Here is a 17794-nt window from a genome sequence, read left to right as displayed (position 1 = left end):
AAAAAAAAACCGGAAAGGGAATGGAACATGAAACAGGTAGGCCTTTGGCAATTGGTCAATAACATAGGATGTACAAAGATGTGATGTGCCCTGAAAGTGTGGGCCCCTGGGGAAGGCAGGATGGCAAGGGGGAATTAGTGATCTGACAGGTCCAGGAACAATGTCACCTGGCTTCCTAAGCACTCATGCACTCCCTGTACAAACACTTGCTGGGGGCCTGCCCAATCAACAGCCAGTGGGTGGGAAAACCATGAGGAGTTCAATCATGAAAGCAGAGGCTGAGGAGTCTGGGGGCAGGGAGAGGGGACTGGGGAGCAGAAAGGGGAGATGGGCAGGAAGGGAAGGAAAGAAGAGAAGGAAGACTGGGGGGCAGGGAGAGGGAATGGGTCCTGAGAGGAGGGACTAGGGCACGGAGGAGGGATACTGGGGATAAGAAAGGGCAGTCTGGGGCAGGAGAGGGATGAATGGGCAGAGGTGTAAGGTGTTCATCAGAGGGGCAGTAGCCTCACGCAGGGATGGCATTGAAGAGCAGTGAGGCCGTCTTGGTGGCTGAGTAGCGAATATTGGGCTCCATGTACAGCAGGGATGGGATGTCAATCTTCATGGGGAAGCCAGGCAGGTACCGATTCCCACTGCTGGGGGTCAGGGGAGAAGAAAGGCAGAAACTAGTCAGTGGGCCCTACAGCCCATCCCCTTAATTCCTTCCCTCTTTCCTGCCTTCTGAGTCCCCAGGTCTCCCTTATTCCCGACTCCTCCCCTGCCCTCTCTGCTCCTGACCTAAAGTAACCTCCTCACTCTTGTACCTTCTGCCAGACCCTTTGGGGCCGTCTACCATCCTGACACTTGAATGCAAGTGCGCTATCATAGACCCTACCCCTCCTCAGGCTGTTAGGACCCTTCCTCCCAGCACCCCCTCCACTTGACTTCCTTTTCCCTCCTTCTCGAGCTTTAGTCCTCACCTGTCATCCTGGTCTACACAAGTTGTTGTCTTTGTCAAGGCAAATTTCTTGTCTGATTCCATCTCCTGAAAGCTGCTAACATCTACAATGCGGGGGAAGCCAGGGGCATAGATCTTCCAGCTTCCAAGGGAAAGAGGTCAGAGGTGGCAGGTCAGCTTGGGATAAACAGAAGCCTTAGCTTTAAAGACATGACTTCAGAGGAAAACTTCAGAAACCACCTGCTTTCTGGATAGGTGACAAGGAATGGGACATTTCTCCATGAAAGCACTGGGCTTCATATAAGGGTAGCATCTGAGGAAGGCATTAATGCCCACGCTGGTTTAGAGATGGGTTTGTGTTGAGATTAAAATCATGGCAGTTTAGCAGGAAGGCTGAGAAAGGACTGAGATTGGTGGGAACCTCAGATCACTTCTGCTATTGGGATCTGGGTTACACTGGGGACAGTTGAGGGCTGAGGATGGATCCATTGGTGGTATTAGGACAACTGTTACTACTGGTGTTCTCAGTTCAAGTTCAGGGTCACTATTAAAGCAGGGTTAGGTCTAAATAAGAGTCCTGATCCAAGCTAGGCACCCAAGGTTGAGAATGAGATTAGAGTTAGGAACAATCTGACGAAGGCTGAGGTCAGAATGAAGATGGGGAAAGAAGTCAAATTAGGCCACCCTCACCGATAGCATTCTTGTCGGGCCCGGAGCTCCTGTGTCCTGTGATCCAGGAGGAGGGGAAGGGAGTCCTGACAAACAGTTCTTGCTGTGGAGGATGAAAATTACACTTGGCCTAAGTGTCTTTTCAAACAACACCTTCCGCAAACCTTGCCTGAACCCCCGACACTTGGACCCAATCCAACAGCCACAGCCCTGGGAATCACATGGCAATGCCCCCACATCTTTTGCGTATCCATCAGTAGAAGGGATTCAAGACAGACTCACCCCAAATTATAACAACCTTCTTAATCCTTGGCATGTTTATCTCCTCTCCAGACTATAAACTCCTTGAGGGCAGAAGTCGTCTTATATCTTTTTTTTCCCTCTGTATTCCCAGCTTCTAGCATGGCGCCTGGCACCATGTATATAACATGCATTTTGTAAATGACTGATGAACAAATATGTTTTGTGAAGCTATAGATGGATGTGCTGTGATGATGGATGGAAGTGCTGAGGGCTTATTTATACTGAGGTCTATGGAAAGCTCATTATGGGCCATGGGGTAATGTTCACTTGCCTTACTTTGACCTAGAATATCCATCCTTCATCCTGAGCCTCCTCCCAACACCCAGAGCAGCCCTACTGTTGGCTCTCCAGATCAGATAGCTCTGGAGACTGAAGGATCTCAAGCCCAGCATCCAAGGAGGGCCCCACAAATTCAACAAGGAACCTAACAGCACCTCACAGGGACTCATCCACACTAGAAAATTTAGGAGTATGGGAGGGAACAGGGCCTCTCCAGCTAAACTCTCTAAGCAGTCAGGGCTTCTCTACCTGTTAAAATCAAATTACTCAGCTTGCAGTTTAGTTACTCTCTGGGGTCCAGAGGAACTGACTCTGGAGAAGAGCAGAGGGAGGCTGTGGAAAGCAAAGTGCTTCCTGTGTGTATGAGAGAAGGGCACATGCCTACATGAGTGTGTGTGTCTGTGTGAGTCTCCAGAGGAGTTAATATCGTCTGGAAAGCCCTCGCATTTCAGGGCTTGAGAGGCTCACTTTTTTTCTTTTTTCTTTTTTTTTTTTTTTTTTTGAGATGGAGTTTTGGCTCTTGTAGCCCAGGCTGGAGTGCAATGGCGCCATCTCGGCTCACCGCAGCCTCCAGCCTCCACCTCCCAGGTTCAAGCAATTATCCTGCCTCAGCCTCTGGAGCAGCTGGATTACAGGCATAGGCCACCATGCCTGGCTAATTTTGTATTTTTAGTAGAGATGGGGTTTCTCCATGTTGGTCAGGGTGGTCTCGAACTCCCAATTTCAGGTGATCCGATTTCAGTTGTTGTTTTTGTTTGTTTCAGAAAACATCTACTTGAGACCCCAGAGTTTCTGACCCCAATCTTATTCCCTTCACTCAGGGGCTCTGTGAGACCCCACTCCGAATCCCAAAAGACACCTTCTGCAGTACAGCACAGCCCTCGTCCCTGCCCACCTGTTCCTGGCCGCAGCTCCACGGTGCAGTAGCCCTCAATCCACTGATAGCAGGGGAAATGGGACACCGTACCATCCGGTTCGGTGACACAGATGCGGCTGCAGTACCAAGAGTCCTTGCGGAAGAAAGCATAGCGCTCCTTGTGTACACGCAGCATCAAGAGCTCACCCAGCTCCGCTGAGCAGCGGACCTTGTACTTCTGTACCTGAGGGGACCAAGAGAGCAAGCAGGTGAGAGGCGGGAAACTGCCAAGGCGGTCCTTGCATCTTGCAAGGTGCTCTACACCTAAGCCTATTCGAACACACAAACCTGATCTGCTGCCAGCCCACACCGGGCTTTTCTATGAATTAGAAAAAGGTGCCTGGACATGGAGCGGGTGGCTCCGTCTGTAATCCCAATACTTTGGGAGGCCGAGGCGGGAGGATCACCTGAGGTTAGGAGTTTGAGACCAGCCTGGCAGACATGATGAAACCCCGTCTCTACTAAAAATACAAAAAATTAGTCCGCCGTGGTGGGGGCACCTGAAATCCCAGCTACTCAGGAGGCACAGGCAGAAGAACCGCTTGAACCTGAGAGGTGAAGGTTGTAGCAAGCTGAGATCAAGCCACTGCACTCCAGCCTGGGCAACAGGAGCGAAGCTCCATCTCAAAAAAAAAGAAAAAAAGAAAGAGAAAAAGGTGCCTGAGCACAATGGGTACTGCATTTCACTAGCTTCCTAGGAGGGCTGGGAACCCTTGTGAAGGCCATCTGGGGCCTTCAGGGCTGGCAGAGGCAGGCAGATCCCCCCTCCAGGTAAGAGGAAATCCAGGCTCAGAGAGGAGAAGCAACTTGCCCAAAGCCCACTGTCAATTACGGGAGGAGTTTAGAAGACAGAGAGTCTCTCTACTCTCCGCCCAACCCTCCTTCCTCTCCACAGTCCTTCCTGGATGGAGTTTATCATCTCCAGAAAAGACAGGAACCTCGATGGGGAAGGTCGGGAGGTCAGGGCCAGTATCCCGAGTTCAGAGAATAGCACCAGTCTAGGAGGAATGCTCCTCCTGCCTCGGTTTCCCCTACGGGCCCCGCCCCTCAGAGGTCGCGTTTCCCTCTCTCCTTTGTACTCACCGACCCCGGGGCGAAGTCCCTGCCCATTCGATCTAGCCGCTGCTTGGGGCTCTCACCACACGTGCCCACCAGTGTGACAGAGATGTTGTCCAGTGTGCCGGCCTTCAGGTAGGGACCAGTGGTCACACACAGGCGGTACACTGCCATGATGGGAGGGAGGAAGTGCTGCCCCCGGCAACGCTGGCCACAGCAGCAGCCGGCCTGGAGGAGGAGAGCGGCGGGTCGGACACTGCTGGGCTTCTGGGTGGAGGGCTAGGGGCTGCGGGGTAGGATAGGGCTGAGAAAGGGCCCAGCTCTCTCCGGGATGTTCCTGGGCTCTCTCCGAAACTCCCTGCTGGAGGCTCGGGCTCCCTCTCCCCGCCCACACTCTTGCACTCTAATACTTGTTTGCTTGCCTCCGACACAGCCAGTCCCTCTGGCTGGCTCACCCAGATGGATATCAAGAGCCTGGGTTCCACTGCGGAGGGAGGACCCCGCTGCTGAGACAGAGACAAGGAAGAGGTGACGCCTGTATAATTGGGACACTGCCCTCCGCCTGGTCAGTGGCCCGGATTGATGCCCTACAGTGCTTGTCCGCCCACTCCCCAGTGTCCCCCAAGACCCGCTCCTCCCTTTTCCCAGGCGGAGCTGAGCACAGGGCACATGCATTCCTACCTGTGAATCATCCGTGTGAATCACTGAACAGTGGAGAGCTGCAGTCAGTCATAAATCACAGGCGACTACAGCCACACGCAGGTGAGTCGCGCACTCAGAGCCCCTGTCACCCCATACACCGATCCCCCCACACTTGACCCTCTTTGTCCTCAGCCTTTGGCACGCCCGACCTCAGTCTGTGCTCTGGAGTAGAGCCAGTCAGGAAGACGAAATACAGCGCCGACACGCAGCATCTGAAGGCCCCGCGTGTCATTCTTTCCTCTCCATACCGCCCTGAACCTGCGGGACCCTGGGCAGGAGCCCGGGTGTCCGGGATCTGGGCCACAAGTGGCTGGGGATGAACCTCTAGGAGAGGGAAGCCCAATAGCCCGCGGCGGCCCCGCGCGGCCAGTTCTGGAGCCGCACGGTTCCAGCCGCCACAATTCTCCAGTCCCTGCGTCCCAGCCTAGGCTGGGGCTCTAAAGATGGGAGTCAGAGAATGCACAATCAGCAGCAGGCGGGCTTCACTCGCTGACTCTGAATCTGTGCCAGAATAATCTGCTTAGATATACACAATCCTCTCTCAGTTCTACAAGCCTGGATTTTCATACAGAGAACTCTCTTATAGGCAAGGAGCAAAACCTGAGAGTAGAGCCCGGATAGCTCAGTCGGTAGAGCATCAGACTTTTAATCTGAGGGTCCAGGGTTCAAGTCCCTGTTCGGGCGCTTCCTTTTTCGCTTTTGGATTACCGCACTCCTTCGCATGAAACAATGGAAAACGGTAATAAAAAAGGTTACTGCTTTTTAAAATTAAGTGAGACTGAAACTTGGTTTCCACAAAATAGAGCAAATGACGGTGGAGGGTAATAAATATACTTTAAAGCTGTATCTTCGAATTTAATTTTTCTGGTAGCCACACTACAAGGAGTTAAAAGAAACAAAATTAATTTGACGGATCTATTTTACTTAACCTAATATAATCAACATTTTTTACTTATTAATGAAATTTTAAGTCTTTTTGTTCGTACAAAGCCTTCCAAAGAAGATGTGTATTTAGAAGCTGGCGATACATCTGAATGTATATATTTCAAATGCTAGATAACAGTGTCTATCATATCCAACAGCAGATTTTGTTTTGAAGTGGAGGCTATGGAAGATGCGCAGAATAGAAACTCCAGTAATGTACATAATCTCGAAAATAATGAGCAAGGAGGTTCCATGGTGTAATGGTTAGCACTCTGGACTCTGAATCCAGCGATCCGAGTTCAAATCTCGGTGGAACCTTAGAGTTTTTGAATACCAGTAAGCTGTTGCACACTATTAGTTGATTTTCACACAGAAGATAACGCCTATGACCCAAGAGAATCCGGGAAAAAAAAGTAAACTCGGACACTACCAATTCTTTGTGCTTTTCATACCAGGTAATTGGGCCCTATAGCACAGTGTTATGAGAACATACAATAAAGTATTTAAATATGTTGTAAGTTGAGCTAACATTTGAAAACATGTTAAAATAGAGATGTTATGAAGAAACGAAATGTTTCAGCAGTTACTCTCAGGTCTTAGCTTTAGGGATGGAAGCAGGCATACATGTGCCTAGAAGACCAAACGCAGAAGATGATGGTGAAACAATTTCCAGGGAAATTCATAAAATTACATGCTGCATGTATAAATAGTAGTTAGTAAAACCTAATGGAATTATATCACGTGCTTTATCCACGAGAAAAACTCCAGCCTGGCAGCGGTGGGATTCGAACCCACGCCTCCGAAGAGACTGGAGCCTAAATCCAGCGCCTTAGACCGCTCGGCCACGCTACCTGCGTGAAAGATAATTTTCCCGTTGTCCTCCTAAGAGACTAGAAGTAAGGAGTGGGGCTAAGCGGATACTGCCAAATTTGATCCATCTCCTTTTCCACATTTTTCAGACGGGGAACCATTGAGACTCTGGATCGCATAGCAGCAGATGCCAGAACAGATAAACAAGAAGAGACAGAAACACACTGAAATTTACAACAAAACTAGTTTATTTGGGTGAGACTACATCTGGGAGTGGGGTGCGCCTGAGCCGGAAGCACCCCCCCAAGTGGGCAGCCGGAGCTCTACACTCGCTCGCTCACTCATTTTCGGGTGCTCTACCTCCCTATTTTTTCGACCTATATGCGCCCTCTCTTTCACCTGGCTAACCTGCTTTGCGCTCGCTACCTCTACCTGGTTTGGCCTCTGAGATCCAAACCGCGCGCTCCTGGCACGTCCCACCCAAGTCCCTTACCCCCACTCCCCCACCCTGCCCTTTCCTATTCTAGTACCCGTAAGCTACAAAACGCCGCCGACTGCCGGTTGGCTCTGTGGCGCAATGGATAGCGCATTGGACTTCTAGTGACGAATGGAGCAATTCAAAGGTTGTGGGTTCGAATCCCACCAGAGTCGATTTTATTTCAATTTTTCTTTTTTTTCCGTTTTTTGCTCAAAGGCCGCCATCCCTTCTCCCCCTACCCTATCTCTCTCTTTTTCCACCTGGTTTCAATTTCGATCTCAGTCCCCCCTCTGCTCTCTTCTTTACTTACCTGTCTGCCCCGGGGCTTGGGCCATGGAGAGCAGGACTGAGGGTGGGAGACAGAAGGGAAGGGAAAGTGGGCGTGGACGTCGAGATAAAGGCAGGCCCCTGGCTCCGGGACACACGGGGATTTAATAACCACTTTATTCCATGCACTAGGGACTCGGGAAGGGACTAGGACTGGGCTGGGGGCAGAGAGAGTACAATCCTAGACGCAAGGGAGAAGTTAGGGCAGGGAAAAGGGACAGGAACCAGGGAAATATATATTTATATAGACACTCTAATATAGACCACATCTCACTCGCGCGCTGAGCCCGCGCGCCCCGCCGCCCTCCTGCTCTTCCGGACGCCCGGGTCCCTCTGCTGCCCTCGGGCTGGAGTCTCTACTCCACCCCTAGACCCCACACCCCCACACCCCCAAGGCTCAGGGCCAAGGTCTCCAGAAAGCGGGCGGCGGGGGCGGCGGGGCCTTGGGCGCCCCGTCTTGTCTGTGAGGCGGCGGTGGTGGCGGCGGCAGCAGTCCGGTGAGGGGCGCCGGCGCGCCAGAATCCCCGGCGCGGGGGGAGCAGAGGGATGGGGACCATGCGCAGCGCGGGCTAGGGGGGCCCTGATGCACTGGGGGGCGCTGGTGCAGCGCGGGGCCAAGGGCCGGTGCGGCGGGGTCCAGGGATGGGCGAGGCGCTGGAGGCCTCGGATCTACCGGCTCGGGCCGGGGCGGTTTGGGGCGCAGGTAGCCATGCAGCGCGGAGAAGAGCTGGGCGCGGGCTGCCGGGCTGGCGTCGTGCGCGAAGGCCGCCAAGCGAAGCAGGCATTCGCGGAAACCGGACAAGTAGCAGCTGGCGAGCGCCTCGACGTCCTGGACTGGGGACCGGGGAACCCCTGGAGCCGCGGCGGCGGGTGCGGCCGACGGGAGCACAGGTGGGCAGGGCAGGGGCCCAGCAGGGGTGAGGGAAGGGGCGGGGCGCAGAGATACCAAGGCCGGACAGGCGCACAGAGACAGGAAGCCAGATGGACGGAGAGAGGGAGAAAATGAGGGAGACAGAGACAGACACGCGCGGGTGTTATTAACCTCGCCTCGGAGCAGAACCGGCCACTCCCCAAGCCCACCATTCACTATAGGGCCCGCCCGCTCTGCCCTGGCGCCAGCCTCCTGGCGTCCCCCCTCCCTCCCTCCGCTGCCCCACCCCCGCGCTGTACCCGGGGGCTCCACCCGGCTTCGCTCCCTCAAGTAGCCCACGGCGAACTCCAGTATCTCCGCTTTCTCCAGCTTCGGGTTCCGGAGGTTCTACAGACGGGAGGGGAGGGCGCAGAGACAGAAAGGGGTGGGGAGAAAGGGGGAAAGTGGCAGGGGGAAGAAGGGAGGGGCGGATGCGGGAGCTGGGGGGTGCCCCCGATCGCATTTGCGCACTGCCTTGCCCACACAACGCGAGGCCAAATGCGGAGTGGAGATGACCAAGGAAGGTCCTGGCCCCACCCTGAGACGAAATTGTCCAACCCGAGGGGATGGAACCAATGCCCAACGCGTGAGGAGGAAGATTTGAAACCGCAACCCAGGAAATGAAATTAACCACCCGACAGAACAGAAGCTGGCTGATTCCGGGAGTGTGGGGGAGGGGGAAGCGGACATTTAGAGACCCACAGGGTGAAGCTGACCGACCCCCGGAGCGAAATTTACAGAACCAGGCGTTAAACTTACAGACCCGAGGGGTGGCGAAGAAGATCGCGTTCTGGGAGCGAGTGGGGGTCTGGGATGGAATTCCAAAGGCGGGACTCGGGTGAGGATGCCTTGGGACCAGGGTTGTCAACCAAGCATGTGTCCCCACCCCAGTGGGAAGCCCTGGGACGCAGAAACGGGAAGCCTGGGGACCCGGGGCTAGCGGAGGGACTGACCTGGTCCCGGGTCCGCTCCAGCAGCAGCAGCCTCAGCTCTTCCAGGCTGCGGTTGATGCGGTCCCGGCGCCGCTTCTCCACAAGCGGCTTCAGCATCTGGGACCAGCGGGAAAAGGAGAGCGGGCCGACCCGACCGAGACTCAGCGCAGCCGCGCCGGCGTCGGATCCCGCCGCTGGGAGAGCCCGGCTTCCACCCCGACCCCCATACCCCAGATTGCCTAGGGCCGGCTCCATTCAATCCCTCTCCGCTCCCCCTCCCAATGCCCCTAGATCAGATCAGTTTCTGTAGCTCGCCTCCCCGAGTCTTCGCATTCTCCTCTCTCAGTCTCGTCCTCCCTCCTCCCCTCTCTGTGTCTCTCCTCTTTCCTCTCTACGTCTCGGTCTCGGGCAATCTCTCTCTGTCTCAGTGGAGAACTTTGGGGACCCTCTGCGCGCAGGCACGTGGGCCGCACGATGCCGGGCTCAGAGCTGGCGGCGCTGAGTATAGAAAGGGAGATACCTAGCGCGACTGTGCCTCCTCTTCTCCCTCAAAACCGTCTAGGCCGTCATCCTTCTCGACTGGTTCTCCTAAAATCTTCCATCAGTCTGGGGCCTCTGGAACCAATGCCCCGGGGCCTTCTCTACAAGACCGCCTTGGGCCAGCCCCTCCTGGCTCATAACCAGCGTAAAGCAAGTGCCTATCCTCTTCTCTTTTCGTTCCCACCCTCCTCCCTTGGCTCTGCCCTCTACTTGCTTATTTTACTCCAACACCGGCCCCCTCCCACGCCCTCCAGGCCACAAGATGCTGATCCCCATCACCGTGGCCCCTAGACCTCTGTTTCCGCCGCCCACTCAGGTCTGGCTCTGACCCCTGTCCCCTTCTTCATACTTTGCAGCTTTCTCTGCAGCTCCTAGCTCCTGGAGTCCTGGAGCACTGCTCTCCTTCCAGCCCTGCGTCCCCAGCCTCTCTCCAGACCGATGGCGTCAGGGCCCCGGTCCCCTGGCCAAACCAGGGACTTCTGCTCCATCCCCTCCCGCATCTCACCTTGGGGCCGTCCCTGTTCTCAGCTCGATCCCGGGTGACCATTGCTCCTCCGGACCCTCGTGTGGACCGGGTCCCTGCTCGCCTGGAGTCTTATATTCCGCGGCGCCAGAGTAGGAGGGATAGGACCCGACCCCGCCCCCTTCGACACCCGGATTCTGCCCTTCTAGGACCCGGCACGAGGCTCCCGGAAAGAGGAGGAGTGAAGGGGGGAGGGGAAGGAGAGAAACTGGCCTGGGAGTGTGGGAAGTGAGAAGCGAAAGGGGGCACTGGCTGGTTACGGACCGTAAGGCTGTATAAGGAGGCAGGACCCAGCTGAAGAGAGGAGGCTATTAGGGGCAGAGCTCGCTTGGGGATGATATTCAGAGTTCCTCCAGAATTGTAGCTTTCTTGGAGGCTTACTGTACCCTCACTAACCCTGAAACAGAAGTCAGCACCTGTCGGCCCCCAGGCTGAAGTTTATACATCTTCTCCGAAGTTCGCTTCCTAGTCGAGACAGGGAGCAACCCGAGTGTGCTGGGTGAATCCGTCCGACTCAACCGAAGCTCTCCCGGAAGGTGGGAGAGGCGCTCTGTTCTAAGTTAGTTACATTCAAGTCCCCATACATCTGCGCTCTCACTGTGCGGACAGGGTACTAGCCTAGGCTTGGGCGAGTCACAGTGAGTTATGCAGGACAGACCCAGCTTATCCCTGCAGGATCTAGTGGAAAAGACCATGTGACATGAAGTAGCTATTACAGAAGCCCAGTGAAGTATGTGCTCCGGGAAAAGATCTCCTTGAGAATGGCTGGACTGAGGGGGGAACTTCAAGGCAGAGGACGCAAGTCTTTGAATCACAGACAAAGAGTAGAGAGGTCTATCCACTTACAAGTATTTGATTCAAAACTAGTCGTAGGAGATTCAGGAGTGTGACTGATGGCATACCTCACGCAAGTGTGCCCGCACTGCTTGCTGCTGGAGGTCCCTAGTGACGGGAGGGTAGCAGGGAGCAGGCAGTTTTACTAAAGGGAAAGCAAGAGATACAAAAAAGGAATCAACACCCACCTCAAACCAAGAGCATGGCCCTCCGTACTCGGGGGCTTCAGGACAAAGTGCCTGAGAAGATAAATCAGAAATTCAACAGGACAGCCAAGTTGCCAGGGACAAAGACATGGAAAGACAGGGCTGCAGACCGAGACGGAAGATAGCTGTGCAGTCAGAGACCAGTGGGGTTTCCTCCAAGCCCTCCCAACGGCCCTCTGCACCTTGCTTTTGTCACGGAGCCTTTCTTGCCAAAGCTCGAGCCGGGAGAGGCACAGACCTTGAGGGGGCTCCCATTTGGGACCAGGGGCCCCAGCACATCCCACTTCTCCGTCCCTCAGCCAAATGGGAGCGCAAATGTGTGGCCCCAACAGCCCCCGCCGCCCCCCTCCTTGGGAACCTGGGCTCGGGCTGAATTTTTCTCACCTGCACGCGAGGCTGGGGGGCCCGGGCTGTTCGCACCCGGGTGTGGGGCCGCCCCTGGCCATATGGGGCAGCTTTATGGCCCGGTGGCCGGATCTGGACGGGAGGAAGAATGACCTGGCGCTCCACCCACGTCAACCATTCGGGACCAGTTCCCTGGCCTCCTCCGCCGTTGCCTAGCCGGGTTCTCCTCAACCTCTTACAACTTTAGATGGATCGTGACAAGCCCAACAAGCCGCGCATTGGTGGTTCAGTGGTAGAATTCTCGCCTGCCACGCGGGAGGCCCGGGTTCGATTCCCGGCCAATGCAGCAGTCTCGTTTTCTTTCCTCTTCCCCCAAAAGAGAATAATACATTTGGTAGCATCTCTAACAAGCATCTTCGTTTAAATATTTCTACCAAATATTAATCTTAGCCTTTTGACTATAGCAGAGTTTGCAACCCAGGCTTAGACCCTGTTTCCGCACGCCCTCACACTCCCCTCCTCCCAGCCTGGGGTTCCTGCAACCTCCACACCCCTCCCTCCGCCCCCAGCCCTCACCTCCACAGGCGTGACCCTGAGAAAGGACGCAGTGCTCGGATCCCTACCCCGGGGGTCCTCTCGGGCCCCCGCGGAGGAGGGGCCAGGTCTCCCCGCCCCCCACTCTAAAGCCCTTGTTCTTACCACCTGTCTTCCTCTGTTATTTTCCGTTCTCTCTCAAGTACGCTTCCTTTTCTTAAGTCTGTGGGTCTGGGTCTTTCTTGTGTCGCCGCCTTTCCGGGTCTCTGAGTGCCTCTTAGCTTCTCCATCTCTGTATCACTCACGTTCTTTCAAGGTCTCCAGAAGCTTCAGCCCTGGGTCTCTCTGGGTCTCAGTGGTCTCGTGTCTTCGCATCTCTGAGTCCGCGTCTCTCCGGTCTCTTGGCGTCTGCATCTCCGCCTCTGGCTCTTTAGAGTCTCTGGTATCTCTCGTCGTCTCTCCGAGTCTCTGTCGCGTCCCGGGACTCTGCGCTCCCACGCTCCTGCCATCCCCTGGGAAGCTCGCTCACACCTCCAGGTTCCTGCCACCTCCCCTCCCCGCCCCTTCCCGGCCGCTTTGATCCCGCACGCGTCGGGCCCGAGGGCTGGCAGGCGGGCGCACAGCCACCTACAGCGACCACTTGCGAGCTGGGCGGGGCGGGGCGGCGGGGCGGAGCGGCGGGGCTCCCCGCCGTCCGCTCCCTTCCGGCGCGCTCCGCCTTCCTCCGCGCGCCTCCTCCTGGCTCTGTCCGCTGTCCCTGCCGGGGCCCTTGGGCTCCAGGCTCTGGTTCGCTGAGTGAATCTGGATCTCCACCTTAGTCTATCTGGGTCTCTCTGAAACTCACCCTGGAGCTGTCTCTCCCGTTTCTTTCAGCCTGTTTCATTTGCTCCAGGGTCTGGGTCTGTCTTTGGATTGTATCTCTTCTCAGCTCTAATTAGTAATCGTGACCTCCAGAAGGAAACTGTAAAACAACCCGTGCATCTATCTATATGCCTGTGTGCGCAGCTGCTGGATTCATTCAGTCAGCCCATATTTATGGGGTGCCTCCTGTGTGCCGAGTACTGTAAGGAATACATTGGGTCTGGGCCCTCCTGAAGCTTACGTTACAGTGGGAAAGACAGTAACTACTAAAGCAGAAAATAACATGATAGCTTCAGATGATTATAAGGCTGTAAGAAAACAGTAACAATAAAAGGGTCGTGGCGAGGACTTGAAAGTGAAGGGCTACTTTACTGTAAGTGCCCAGAGACAGCCTCTATGAAGAGGGGATATTTGATGCCAGCACAATCAGCAGCCTTGGGTCTAGGCAAAAGGAACTGCACGTACAGACAGACTCTGAGGCAGGAGAGCTATTTGCTGGTAGGAGCTGGAGAAAGAGGGCCAGGGAACCCTGGATGGAGAATTTGCAGAGTGGCAGAGATCAGATTGGAGAGTTAGGCGTGGCCCATCCCATAGGATCTTGGAGAGCACTGAAGGAGTTTGGATTTTAGTCTAAGGGCAATTGGAAGCCAGTGGAGGATTTTCATCAGGAAAGTTATATTATCTGACTTATGTTTTAAAAAATCACTTTGGGCCACACGCGGTGGCTCACGCCTGTAATCCCAGCACTCTGGGAGGCCGAGGTAGGTGGAACGCTTGAGCCCAGGAGTTCGAGACCAGCCTGGCCAACATGGTGAAACCCAGTCTCTACAAAAAGTACAAAAGTTAGCTGGGAGTGGTGGTATCCACCTGTAGTCCCAGCTACTTGGGAGGCCGGGGCAGGAGAATCACCTGGGAGGCAGACGTTGCAGTGAGCTGAGGTCTCGCCACTGCACTCCCAGCTTGGGCGACAGACCCAGACTCTGTCTCAACGAAAAAAAAATTAGCCGGGGGTGGTGGTGTGCGCCTGAGAGGTGGAGGTTGCAGTGAGCCAAGATCATGCCACTGCACACCAGCCTGGGCAACAGAGCAAGACTCTAGATAGGTAGATACTGTCTAGATGGATGGATCGATCGATCAATAGATAAAATTAAAAGATCACTTTGGCTGACATTTGGAGAATGAAGACAGAGGGCACATTTTGGGGGCTGGAGCAGTTTTCTAGGCACTGACTGCCTTGAGGTGGTGGTGGGAAGAGAAGACATGAAGGGGTTACTCCTAGATTATTATTGGCTTAGGTACAGTCATGCATTGCCTAACGTGTGGATATATTCAAAGAAATGCATCACTAGGCAATTTCATTATTCAAGCATCACAGAGTGTAGTGATGCACACCTAGAGGGTAGAGCCTTCTACACACCTAGGCTATACCATCCAGCCTACTGTGCTCCTAGGTTACCAACCTGTACAGTTACAGCACGCTACTGTACTGAAAACTGCAGGCAACTGTAACACAATGGTGTTTGTGTATCTAAGCATAGAAAAGGTAATGGGTGGCACCACAATGTCATGACAGCTATGCCATCTTTTGGCGATAGGAATTTTTCAGCCCCGTTATATATATATATATTTTTGAGACAGAGTCTCACACTGTCACCCGGGCTGGAGTGCAGTGACCCCATATTGGCTCACTGCAACCTCCGTGTCCTGGGTTCAAGCGATTCTCCTGTCTCAGCCTCCTGAGGAGCTGGGATTACAGGCATGTGCCACCATGCCCGGCTAATTTTTGTATTTTTAGTAGAGACGGGGTTTCACCATTTTGGTCAACCTGGTCTCGAACTCCTGGCCTCGTGATCCGGCTGCCTCGGCCTCCCTAAGTGTTGGGATTAGAGATGTGAGCCATCATGCCCGGTCTTTTTAAAATTCTCACTCCGTCCCAGGCTGGAATGTAGTGATGTGATCTCCGCTCACTGCAAACTCTACCTCCCCCTCCCGGGTTCAAACAGTTCTCCTGCCTCAGCCTACCGAGTAGCTGGGACTACAGGCGCACGCTGCCACCCCCGGCTAATTTTTTGTATTTTAAAATAGAGATGGGGTTTCACCATGTTGCCCAGGCTGGTGTCGAACTCCTGAGCTCAGGCAATCCGCCCGCCTCAGCCTCCCAAAGTGCTAGAATTACAGGGGTAAGCCACCATGCCCGGCCTTTTTTATATATATATACGGAGTCTTGCTCTGTCACCCAGGCTGGTGTGCAGCGATGAGATCTTGGCTCACTACAACCTCCGCCTCCTGGGTTCAACCGATTCTCCTGCCTCAGCCTCCCTAGTAGCTCAGACTACAGGCGCACACCACCACACCCGGCTAATTTTTTATTTTATTTTTATTTCATTTTATTATTTTATTAAATTTTATTATTTTTTTGAGATGGAGTCTTACTGTGTCGCCAGACTGGAGTGCAGTGGCGCCATCATGGCTGACTGCAACCTCTTCCTCCTGGGTTCAAGTGATTCCCCTGTCTCAGCCTCCCCAGAAGCTGGGATTACAGGCGCTCTCCCCAAGCCCGGCTTTTAAAAAATATATATTTTAGTAGAGACTAGATTTCACCATATTGGCCAGGATGGTCTTGATCTCCTGACCTCAAGTGATCTGCCCGCCTTGGCCTCCCAAAGTGCTGGGATTACAGGTGTGAGCCATTGCACTCCACCATCCCCATTATAATCTTAGCAGACCACCGTGATATATGCAGTCCCTCATTGACCAAAACGGTGTTATGCAGCGCAAGACTGTAACTAGGTAGATGGTGGTGGTGGCTTTTAACTGGGATGGGAAACTGTGGGGTAGGGGAGAGGTTTAAGAAGAGAAATCAAGGCCGGGCGCAGTGGCTCACACCTGTAATCCTAGCACTTTGGGAGGCCAAGGTGGGTGGATCATGAGGTCAGGAGTTTGAGACCAGCCTGACCAACATAGCAAAACCCCATCTCTACCGAAAATACAAAAATGAGCTGGGGTGGGGGCATGCGCCTGTAATTCCAGCTACTCAGGAGGCTGAGGCAGGAGAATGGCCAGGAGGCGGAGGCTGCAGTGAGCCAAGATCCTGCCATTGCACTCCAGCCTGGGCAACAGAGCCAGACTCCATCTCAAAAAAAAACGGAAGAGAAATCAAGCATTATACTTTAGCCATATTAGTTAAGACATCCTTGCCAGGCGCGATGGCTCACATGTAATCCCAGCACTTTGGGAGGCTGAGGCAGGTGGATCACGAGGTCAGGGGTTTGAGACCAGCCTGGCCAATATGATGAAACCCCCTCTCTACTAAAAATACAAAAATTAGCGGGGTGTGGTGGCGTGCACCTGTAGTCCCAGCTAGCTACTTGTGAGAATGGCTTGAACCCAGGAGGCAGAGGTTGCACTGAGCCTAGACTGCGCCATTTCACTCCAGCCTGGGTGACAGAGCAAGACTTCATCAAAAAAAAAAAAAAAAAATCAGAGTGGAGGTCACACATATGCTAGGGGTGTACAAGTGTGGGAATCAGAACTGGAGAGTAAATATGCTAGAGTGATTGGGAGATGGATGCCTTTTAGTGCTACAAGACTGGAGCACATAGAGAGAAAGTGTGGTGAGAAAAGGCAGGCTAGGCGACAGCGTGAGACTCCATCTCAAAGAAACAAAACAAAAAAAAAACAGGCATTTAAAGTTTCAATGCAACTGGTAAAGACCAGTCTCTTTCTACTCTGGTTGATCCTGCTGCCCCTCCATCACATTGCCACTCGCCTCCAGTGTTGGAGTGACTGTGAGCATTTTGAGGGGTCTAGCTGTGGAGGTGAGTTGGATTTGTGGAATACATTTAGATGATTGACTTGTAGTCACTTCCATATAGAGCTGGTTTTTTGGTTTTGGGTTTGGTGGTTTTTTTTTTGTTTTTTGTTTGATTTTTGTTTGAGACAGAGTATCTTGATCTGTCTATCCCCCAGGCTGAAGTGCAGCGGTGAGACTGCGGCCTCAGCCTCCAGGGCTTAAGCAATCCCCTCACGGCAGCCTCCAGAGTAGCTGGAACAACAGGTGTGCACCACCACACCCAGCTATTTTTTTTTTTTATTTTTATTTTTTGTAGAGATTGGGGTCTTACCATGTTTTCCAGGCTGGTCTCAAGAGATCCTCCTATCCTGGCTTCCTAAAGTGCTAGGATTACAGGCATGAGCCACAATACTCAGCCAATACTGAGTTGTTAGCCTCCTCATCCAGGGTGGGAATGGCTGCCAGGGATGCTCCTAACCCTGTGTCGAATCACTATGCTTCAGGCTGTAAGTGTGCTGGGCCAGAGGGCACATGTGATGTGAGTATATTTGATGACTCTTGACATTATAAGTACATCGGTGGTAGAGGAGAAACAAGATTTGAATATAGAGAGTTAACAGCCAGTCTATGGAAAATGTTATAGAGGTGTGTGGGGAGCTAACGAATACAATTTTCTGCCTGGATACAGAGGCTCATGCCTGTAATCCCAGCACTTTGAGAGGTCAAGTCAGGTGGATTGCTTTGAGACCAGCCTGGGCAACATGGTAAAACCCATCTCTGCTAAAAATACAAAAAAAAAAAAAAAGACAGTTATGGTGCCTGCTCCTGTTTCAGCTACTTGGAAGCCTGAGGTGAGAGAATCACCAGAGCCGGGGAAGTCGGGGCTGCAGGGAGCTGTAATTGTGCCACTGCACT

At 53.6% G+C, this 17794-nt stretch overlaps 2 protein-coding genes and 5 non-coding genes across 18 annotated transcripts in view; 4 read left to right on the top strand and 3 right to left on the bottom strand.

The window, feature by feature from the left end:
• The window catches only part of ALOXE3 (arachidonate lipoxygenase 3), a 29001-nt gene extending 23579 nt beyond the window's left edge, over nt 1-5422 (bottom strand). For 2 of the 4 annotated variants that reach the window (XM_017531534.2, XM_037739618.1), the window contains exons 1-6: nt 4979-5422; nt 4188-4392; nt 3084-3288; nt 1628-1709; nt 960-1079; nt 510-635 (exon numbers count right to left, since the gene is read on the bottom strand). In XM_017531534.2, the coding sequence (XP_017387023.2) occupies nt 510-635; nt 960-1079; nt 1628-1709; nt 3084-3288; nt 4188-4392; nt 4979-5094 (854 nt within the window). In that variant the 5' untranslated portion in view covers nt 5095-5422. The remainder of the gene's footprint in view (nt 1-509; nt 636-959; nt 1080-1627; nt 1710-3083; nt 3289-4187; nt 4393-4978) is intronic. The other 2 variants (XM_017531535.2, XM_017531536.2) reach the window with 2 other exon arrangements.
• A 51-nt stretch (nt 5423-5473) lies between these two features.
• Nucleotides 5474-5546, top strand: TRNAK-UUU. The gene has a single exon. It is a non-coding gene; the product is annotated as a tRNA-Lys (tRNA).
• Nucleotides 5547-6032: 486 nt separating this feature from the next.
• Nucleotides 6033-6104, top strand: TRNAQ-CUG. Its single transcript has one exon. It is a non-coding gene; the product is annotated as a tRNA-Gln (tRNA).
• A 452-nt stretch (nt 6105-6556) lies between these two features.
• TRNAL-UAG lies at nt 6557-6638 on the bottom strand. The gene has a single exon. It is a non-coding gene; the product is annotated as a tRNA-Leu (tRNA).
• Nucleotides 6639-6826: 188 nt separating this feature from the next.
• Nucleotides 6827-12878, bottom strand: HES7 (hes family bHLH transcription factor 7). 9 transcript variants are annotated; one of them, XM_037739625.1, is made up of 7 exons: nt 12391-12878; nt 11731-12057; nt 10289-11285; nt 9764-9858; nt 9265-9360; nt 8572-8659; nt 6827-8253 (listed from the first exon to the last, which is right to left on the bottom strand). In XM_037739625.1, the coding sequence occupies exons 5-7, from the start codon at nt 9358-9360 to the stop codon at nt 7799-7801; spliced, it is 639 nt and encodes a 212-aa protein (XP_037595553.1). In that variant the 5' UTR covers nt 9764-9858; nt 10289-11285; nt 11731-12057; nt 12391-12878; the 3' UTR covers nt 6827-7798. The 9 variants fall into 9 exon arrangements, 8 of the variants coding, with proteins under 8 accessions (XP_037595553.1, XP_037595552.1, XP_037595549.1 ...); XM_037739624.1 differs by having other exon boundaries at nt 9764-11285; XM_037739621.1 differs by having other exon boundaries at nt 9265-9858.
• On the top strand, nt 7160-7247 carry TRNAR-UCU. The gene is given in 2 exon segments: nt 7160-7196; nt 7212-7247. It is a non-coding gene; the product is annotated as a tRNA-Arg (tRNA).
• On the top strand, nt 11967-12037 carry TRNAG-GCC. The gene has a single exon. It is a non-coding gene; the product is annotated as a tRNA-Gly (tRNA).
• Nucleotides 12879-17794: the final 4916 nt, after the last annotated feature.

Source organism: Cebus imitator, unplaced genomic scaffold (genome assembly GCF_001604975.1).
Source record: "Cebus imitator isolate Cc_AM_T3 unplaced genomic scaffold, Cebus_imitator-1.0 Scaffold72, whole genome shotgun sequence".
NCBI lineage: Eukaryota > Metazoa > Chordata > Mammalia > Primates > Cebidae > Cebus > Cebus imitator.
Note: the sequence above shows the minus strand (reverse complement) of the source record. Positions and strands in the feature narration are given on the sequence as shown.

What these genes read in the sequence shown, in the direction of transcription:
- HES7 (XM_037739619.1), bottom strand. Translation starts at nt 9,498, where the DNA reads ATGGAGCCGGCCCTAGGCAATCTGGGGTATGGGGGTCGGGGTGGAAGC. An exon ending in TGGAGCGGACCCGGGACCAG is followed by an intron (nt 8,660 to 9,264) that starts GTCAGTCCCTCC and finishes TCCCGTCTGTAG; the next exon opens with AACCTCCGGAACCCGAAGCT. An exon ending in AAGCCGGGTGGAGCCCCCGG is followed by an intron (nt 8,254 to 8,571) that starts GTACAGCGCGGG and finishes CCGCGGCTCCAG; the next exon opens with GGGTTCCCCGGTCCCCAGTC.